We start from the raw sequence: 8,597 nt of genomic DNA, 5'->3' as shown, positions 1-8,597 counted from the left end.
TTTCTTGTCCATTGGCCAATTTTAGGATACTCTTTTATTAAAACTCATTTCCTTCTTAGCAATTGAAGATTGATCCATGCTTCAAAAAGGATTGTGATGAACAACAGATTTGAGAAAAAAATCCACATTAGCAAAAAAAGAAAAAGACTCTATAGACAATTTTTGCAGCTTACAATTGCTTCTGAATATGGGAAAATATGCAAAACAAAATAAATAAAAAGAAGAGAAAAAAAAGGGAAAAATTAGACAAAACCAGATGATAGTCAAGTATTGTCTCTATTATTTTTTCTCCTCCTTCTTCTCTTCCTTTTTTTCTTCCTTCTTCTCCCCTTTCTTCTCCTCCTTTTTCTCTTCCTTTTTTTCTTCCTTTTTCTCCTCTTTCTTTTCTTCTTTCTTCTCTTCCTTGGCAGGTCCAACTGATATTATATCCACTTTTCCTACTTTCTTCAGCTTCTTCACTATTTTCACTGTGTCCATTTGACCAATCACTGTCAACTTCTGCTCCTTCACATCAGCAACAATTGAATCAACCCCTTTGGATCAAAACACCAAAAGTTAAACAGATCAATTAATCATTGGTTATATAACTTATTATACATTAACATGAATTCAAGGTAGAAAATTTGGTTTTGATTTTCACAAACCACCCACCATAGATATCTGCAGCTGCTTCTATAGCCTTTTGCTTTGTTTTGTCATCAGTCATAGTCATAACCTTTAACACAACCTTCTGTTGTGGATGCAAAGAGGGATAACATGCACAAAGAAGGGGAAAAAATGGTAAATAATATTAGTAATTACATAATTTTTTAAATTATTTCTATGGATCGATCATATATATATATATATATATATACACACAAGTATATTAAAAAATAAATAAGTAACAAATTAAACAAGCATGATGATGTGCATAAGGAATCCAAGGGAAAGAAAGAGATTGTGAAATGAAAATTGGTACCTGAGCCATTTGAAGAGGAAGAAGGGTGTGTGTGAAAGCAAGAATGAGAGAGAAGAAGGGGTTTGAGAATTTTGATGAGCATGTACTATATAGGGGTAAAGGCGTGAGGTTTTAGAGTTTCTTTTTTATTTGTGCGTGTGACTGTGGAAGTCACATCCAACAGATGGACCCTCTTAATGCACATTTCTTGCCGCATATAAGGTGCAATTCGACAGCACACAGGACAAATTTTTTAGTGTTTTAGGCATGGTGATGACATTCTGTGCCATTTGGTTTTTTCTACTTTCTTTCTCATCTTGTTATATTTTCTGATCGATTATAGGAAAACCAAACTTGATCATTGCACATTAGAATATGTAAACGCAAAGTGAATTGGAATTTGGAAAGGAAGAGAAAAAAAAATCATGAAGGTCAAGTTAAATTACTACTAGTGGTGTATTTGAATAACACGGTGAAATTAACCTCTCAACAACAACAAAAAACCACACGGTGAAATTAATTTTACCCCATAAAATCACATTAATACATTAAAAAATAACTATTTATTATTTTATCTTCACCATAAAAAAATATTAAATGATTACTACTTCTCATGATAAAGCACCTTTTCATTTTTCACTTTTATTACTTTTTCAAATCCAAACACATACATTGATCAGTTGACTGGTCACTTGTTCAAGAGAGATGATAGTTACATCACTCTTTTCGATACGTTTTTTTATTACTAAGTGAAACTTTTATTAAATAATGTGAGTCTAATTTATTTAACACAGTTCTTATTATTTTATTAATGAGATTTGTGTAAAATTCACTTAAATGTACAGAGTACACCAAAACATAAAAGAAGTATGTTATTAATATTTTTTTTCACTTGTTTATTACTATAATTTCTCTTAGATAGGGTATATTTTCTTTTCCTAGATTTTATCTTTTTTATTATTTCTTTTTGGAGAATATTCAATAAAAAATAATAAAATCGTGGTCAAATGCAGTGCCAAATGCCATAAAGTATTTCTAAATTTTGTCGTTTCTTTCTTCTTTTGTTTTGTAGCACAAAAGTTTGAATGTTAGTTTAGATCCTTGGTAATTTTGTTATACAAGATCTAGCTCAGAATTCCATTATGTTGAAAATCAAAACAAAATATATACAACATTCAAGTAAGTTGGTCATGTTTGATATACGACAAATATTGACATTCGAACACATGCATCATTTAAAAATGATTTTTTTTTTTTTTTTTACCAAATGCTAATGGGGCACCGACAGAAATATCCTTATCAAGAAAAAGAATTATTGTGTGTAAAATTATGATGAAGAAAAGAGTTGTCACTTCACATAAGACATTCGGATGGCTTACATACACAATATTCTTCCTAGATTGTCTACTCTAATGGCATATGCTTTTCACGATCTTCATGTTACCTCAAAACTTGTGAAAAGGAAAGATGCATGATATAGCTCAGCAGAAATTAATCAAACTTATCTGAAACAAATTAATCAAGTATATATAAATTAAAAATTATCATAATTAATGTGTTTAAGTTAAAATTGTATCATGGAGTAATATTTTAATTTAATCTTTAACAAAAATAAGTTTTTGTCAAATTTTATTTATATCTTGGTCAAACTCTAAATTAATTGAAGTTTCTTTTTCTGATGAGTTGGAGAATTTTTAAAAAAATTATTATGATAATTTTTAAATTACTATAAAATATAAAAAATATATTTTATTAAAACCATCATGTATATTCACAGAAGAGATTAATTTCTTTTCTACCAAACTCACTCCTTCCATCTTAATTAGTAAACATTTAACTACTAGTCATACAAGGACGATGGAGGGGTCAAGTCAAGTGGTTGAATAATGATGGCGGATTCAAGTTCAATGGTTCAAAGTAGAAATTACAGTTAGGGGGTCAATTTGGATGGGCCTAATATTGGAAAGGACCTTCTCGGCTGTTTTCTTTTGTAAATCAAGATTCTCCTGGCCTGCATTTAATAGTAGCACAGTAGCAAAGCGTTTTTTGTTTTTTCTTTTTCACATTCATTCTTTTTCTTCTTCTGCATCCAACACTTTTTAAAAATATTTTAAGATTACCCTTGCGTGTATGATGCATAGGGATTGACCATCCGTATTACCTAAATATTTTTAAGAAAATTAAAAAAATATTTTAATTTTTTTAATGTTTTTTTGATAAATTTAGTTATATTTTTTTATAATATTTGTGTAAATATTATTATATTAAGTAGATTTTTTTTATCTTATTACAATTAATTTTGATCTAATAATATATTTTTGTACACATATAAACTTTAAATAAAAATTATAGATTTAATAAAAATTTATATATCTAAAAATTAATTATTTGATCAAAATTAATCGTCACAAAATTTATTATGTAAACTTACATGTGCATTAAATATATATTAAAATTTTTAGTGTTATATATAATGACATTAATTATTTTATAATATAATTTGTTTATTAGTTTAATTAATTAGAATATTAGGCTAATAAGGCGAACATCATAGGTTTGAGTCCTATATGGACTTTACATAAGGGTGTTTTTAGAATTTTCCTCTTATTGAGGGGTGTAGAAGAAAAATGATTAATGGAGGAAGAAAATCCAAGTAACAATTGTTACACAATATAATTTAACGAAATGCCTTGAATATCTCCACTCATGTTGTCAGAGTCATATCCCTATGGGAGAGAATTTCATAAGAGTTTTTTTTATCCATATTATTTGTACAAAATATTTATCAATGTGAAGAATATATTTATAAAAAGATCTGATTGATTATTTTAGTACATTTTTTTATCGGTAAAAGTTGAAAGATAGTACTAGAAGAGTTACATCAATTCACTCATATTGCATATCCAACTTGAAATTCTTGATATTCTATTCTTAGTGAAATCTTTTCATTCAATTAAGCTCAGAACAACAAATTATTAACAGCTCATTGGATGTTCTAATAACATACTAGGAGTGAGTTCAGTGGAAATGCACAGATTTTTATGTGACAAAAAAGTGAGAGAAAAAAGAAAATAAAATGTAAAAAAAAATAAACAGAATTGATCATTGACTGGTGGTGATAGCTAGACTTTTTTTTTATGTAGATATAGACAACATAAATTAAAAATATATAATTTATTTTAAGAAAAATTTACTCATTTATTTTTTTATAGTTACACAAATTTTACCTTCTACCTTCTAGTTTCTTAATTTATTGATTCTTATAATAATTACTTTAATTATTTAAAAATCAAAACTAAGATGATTTTTATTTAATTAATAGTATAAAAAATTTGTGCATCCATTTTACCTTTTTAAATTTTTTTTATACAGAAAACAAAATCAGAAATGTTAAGATTGGAAATGGATCTCACTTCCTTAAACAAATTTCTGTCTTTTATATATTAAAATTATCAAATATTTAAACGGAATGATGTTGATACTTTTTTTAAAAAAAAATTGTATAGCATCTTGATATGTTCAGATTGCGTGAGTTTATTAGAAGTTATTGACATCAGTTATTTAACATTTGAGTTTCAAATTACGAAAAGAAAGGAGCCAAGCAACGCAATGAATATTAAAAGGAGGCACATGATAATACACTCAAGCACTAAATTCCCTACGAAAAGATGCCTCACTCAACTTTTCTTCTTCACCTTCTCTTCAAACAGAAACCTAAAGTGACCATGAAACAAAGTATACATGAACATGGTTAAATTTAATTACATTATAGTGCAAGCATGAGGGTTATCATCACTAAAGAGAGAAGCAAAGGCTTCATCAGATGCCACAGCAACTGAATACACTGCAGGGGTGTGGAAGAATGTGTGGACCCCATTGGTTGCTTCACTTTTGTATGCATCATAATAATGGTTAACAATGTAGCTAGGGTACTTGTAAAATGAGGAAAAATGAGCATGCCCCGGAAATGGCCATGGTTCTGCTGCTTTCCCTGCACGTTTGATTGCCTTAAGAACCTTTTTTTCCTCCAAGCCATAGCCCTTCACTGTTATTTTTTGTGCTTCCATTTCAACTTCTACTTCATCTACTCCTGCATATCACACATTCATTCAAAAGTTAACATGGTGCACACAAATATGCAACTAACAATTAATCATACATTTGGATCAATGGTGACCCAACTTTGATTATGTAAAAGTTGCTTTATAGTACTTTTTGCTTGCTTTTGGGCATGCTTATTTTCATGCTGAATGACAGCTCATCAAGCCATGTTTTTCTTGAACTCACTTTTTAAGAAAAAAAAAAGTGTAATTCTCTTTTGTTCACTGGGTTCATAACTAAAACAAAAAAGTTTTACACTTATAAGATATCATCTATCCTTGTAACACAATACACATTGTAGAAACTAGAAAGTAACGAAGTATTTCAGGATGCATAATTGTATATAACTTGCAAGCTTTCACCTCGAAATTAGATTACTAAAAAAGGAAGGTCAATTTCTTAAAAAATGCATAATTGTATATAACTTGCAAGTTTTACTAACAAGAGTAGTAATAATAACAATGTGAAGGTCAATTTCTTAAAAAAACATAACTGCATAATACATTTGCTGTAAGACTATAGAAATGTTATTTTTATTTCTAATGACAAATAATGTAGTTTGGCTAAGGTGTGACAGAGGAGCCACCTAATTTGTTGGATTTGGAAAACGTAGCATGAAGAAAAATGGAGCCCAACAGGCAACAGGGAGGTCTACATGGACCCCAGAATGGTATGGTGTACCAAATTCTTTACTTAATTAGGGTTGTACACTTAGCAAAGCAAGTGAGGAATGCACATGGGAATTTTGAAATCAAAGCCCAACTAAAATGCTAAGATTCACATTACTGTTGCCATGCAATGGCCAATGTCTACAAGCTCAACCCATGGCCCCCAGAAAGGGGAGCTCAAAAGAATAAAATAAAAATAAAACACAGAATTGCTTATTATGCAAAATGTACCTTTGAGCTTGAAGAGAGCTTTCTTTAATTTCGAAGCACATCCTTCACAATCAAGATTTGGAACTCTCACCTCTATCATATTCTGCAAGAAAAATGGTTGTTAGGACTTCTTTTGAACTTAATAATGTATAAGGCCTTGTTTAGATATCAGTTGGAAAAGTATTTTTAAGAATTTCAAATGTACAATTTCAATCCAGAAGATGAAGAAGAAGAATTTTTTTTTGAGAGTAAAATTACTTTTGAACTATCCCAACTGAAATTCAATCTTGCACTAAATACATGAACTCCTAATGACTTTGTGCAAAACCGTTATAGCATGACTAATTCTGCTGCAATGTACCACATTGCACCAACCTCAGTCATAAACTCCTAATCAACTTCTTTTCCTGGAAACAAATACTATGAACAAAACCATTATGTGTTTCTTTGGGTGTGCCAAAGAGAGAGATAATTATAAGAAGGGACTTACAGACATTGCTTGTTTATCCTAGACAGAAACAAGGAAGGATGACACCTTCTTGTTTGAAGCAATCAAAGCTTCTATCTATGATAAGAAAAAGAAGAGAATGTTGTGTTGTGGTGTGTGGTGTGTTCACTCAGCCTTGGCCTTTGCCTTTAACTTGGATCAAAGTGAAGTTGCTGCTAATTGGTTTACAAGCCTACGTGAAGGGTCTCTTTTAAACAGTTAGGCTGAAAAAGGTGCTCATTGGGTCTTGAAAACCCTCCAAAAGGGTGCAAAGTAACAGTAGTATATTAGTATATTCACGCGTGGGATGAGGCAACAAACAAAAGCGTGGCTTTCTCTTGCGTTCCCCAATTTTGAGGCACACACCCTCTCCTCTGTCTCTCCCCTGTCTGTCCCCATTGACTTACTTGCTACCCCCCCTGCACCACCCCTGTTGCCAATAAAATTTGAACATCTCTGAGTGGAAATGATGCTAATGGTGGACATCACTGATCGATTCCCTCCTTTTTTTTTTCTTCTCTTTTCTTTGTTGGACACACACCATGATGGCTAGCTGCATATGTTGTTGCTGTGGTGGTGAAGTGTAGGACCTTGCTTGTAAACTAACCAAGGTGCATGGCGGGTTGCCATGTAATTAACATGTATAAATAATGCCCATTATTTTGATTGAATCCTAATTATTTCTCTTTTTCACACTCATTTTTATATATATCTTAAAGAGGTATCAAGTGATATAAGAGCGAGGGAATATAAGATCGATCGGTAACTTTTATCACGAATGGTCAAATTATATTAATTTTTAAGATGTCATGTAATTTTTTTAAGGGATTATATATGGAAATTAAATTTTATATAAATTATTAATTGTGCATAGTACCCATACATGAGTGTATTAATCCTTCCTTTTATTTCATTTCTTTAGATTTTATCTGTTATTGGCATCTGTTTAACATCATTCGGCATTCATCTCTAAAAAAAAAACATCATTCAGCATTTTATGTATCTTTAAAGGGATGAAGGATGATAAGTATGACATCAACTTTTCTTTTTTAATCTAACAAGGGTCCATCATATACTTCAAAACATTGGAATTGGAGGTTGGTGCGTGCGTGCTAGACATGTAACATGAGAAACTAAATGATGTAATAACATAATTCCTGCTATCGCATCAATGCACAATGGTTTGCAATGCATAGAAGATAGAACTTAATTTTATATTCGTGAACGTAGAAGCTAACCAAAAAGTTAAGCTCCTCTTAGTTTCAAGTGGTTGTTGTTACCTTAAAGCTCGGTGCCTATAGTAATACTCATCAAAAGAATGAACTCCTAAGAAGAAAAAAAAAAAGAGTTTGATTTCAATTTCTTAGGTACTGCTATTGTCTGATGAGTCGTCAATGCAACAATTTTATGCTTATCTATTAAATATGAAATAATGAGAGATGAGGCCAAATAAACATGTCAAAAGGTAATCAAAAAAGAAAACTGAAAGAAAAAAAATAAATCAATGAGGTACTACATGATTGTATACATTGTAACCAAAAGCATGGTGGCAGCTCATGTGTTTGGCTACTTTCAGAAGAAAAAAAAATCTTTTAACAGCATTAGACCATTAGTCCTTCTTGTTTGGATTATTTTATTTTGAATATTTTTTGTCAATTTTTTTTAAAATTAATTATTTCTTTTGAAAATTTGCATTCCCATATATCTCATTAAGGGATGCTAATAAGTATACTTTTAAACTGTTTTAATTATTTTATTATATAAATAAAATAAAATCTTCTAAACTAAATTAGTTTTGAAATTATTCAAAATCATATAAACTTTTTAACATTAAATTTTCAAAAAGTTATTTTAAAATGACCAATATTTGCTATTTGATTGACCACCTGCTAAAAGCACTTTCGCTGTTTAAGCAGAAAAGGCAGATAACGATCTTCTGGAGTAAAGCTGATTTCAAAATATTCCTCATAAGAGCTTCTTTTCACTAAAGGTACAAATCTTGCAAACAAAACTTGATAAAAAATTTAATTCTTCATACTTCATGCATAAATCTTCATCCAATGAACAGAAAATTCTATTATCTGAATATAAAAAAGTTGGTTGTTTGACTCTACAACTAGCATGTTTGATTTTAAGTCTAATTTAATTTGCACGAATTCTGATATCAAGTCCAATATTTCATCGCAAACTG

The 8,597-nt window shown here is 30.1% G+C and overlaps 2 protein-coding genes across 3 annotated transcripts; both read right to left on the bottom strand.

Annotated features, from left to right (window-relative positions):
* On the bottom strand, positions 1–1,127 carry LOC100780373 (heavy metal-associated isoprenylated plant protein 39). 2 transcript variants are annotated; one of them, XM_003533954.5, is made up of 3 exons: positions 962–1,127; positions 652–730; positions 1–533 (listed from the first exon to the last, which is right to left on the bottom strand). In XM_003533954.5, exons 1-3 carry the CDS (start codon positions 968–970, stop codon positions 280–282), a joined length of 342 nt encoding a protein of 113 aa, XP_003534002.1. In that variant the 5' UTR covers positions 971–1,127; the 3' UTR covers positions 1–279. The 2 variants fall into 2 exon arrangements, with proteins under 2 accessions (XP_003534002.1, XP_040860859.1); XM_041004925.1 differs by having other exon boundaries at positions 652–727.
* Positions 1,128–4,519: 3,392 nt separating this feature from the next.
* LOC100791018 (heavy metal-associated isoprenylated plant protein 31) lies at positions 4,520–6,692 on the bottom strand. The gene is made up of 3 exons (XM_041004924.1): positions 6,410–6,692; positions 5,941–6,022; positions 4,520–5,030 (listed from the first exon to the last, which is right to left on the bottom strand). Exons 1-3 carry the CDS (start codon positions 6,413–6,415, stop codon positions 4,702–4,704), a joined length of 417 nt encoding a protein of 138 aa, XP_040860858.1. The 5' UTR covers positions 6,416–6,692; the 3' UTR covers positions 4,520–4,701.
* Positions 6,693–8,597: the final 1,905 nt, after the last annotated feature.

Source organism: Glycine max, chromosome 9 (genome assembly GCF_000004515.6).
Source record: "Glycine max cultivar Williams 82 chromosome 9, Glycine_max_v4.0, whole genome shotgun sequence".
In the NCBI taxonomy this organism is placed as follows: Eukaryota; Viridiplantae; Streptophyta; class Magnoliopsida; order Fabales; family Fabaceae; genus Glycine; species Glycine max.
This window is presented reverse-complemented; position numbering and strand designations above follow the sequence as displayed.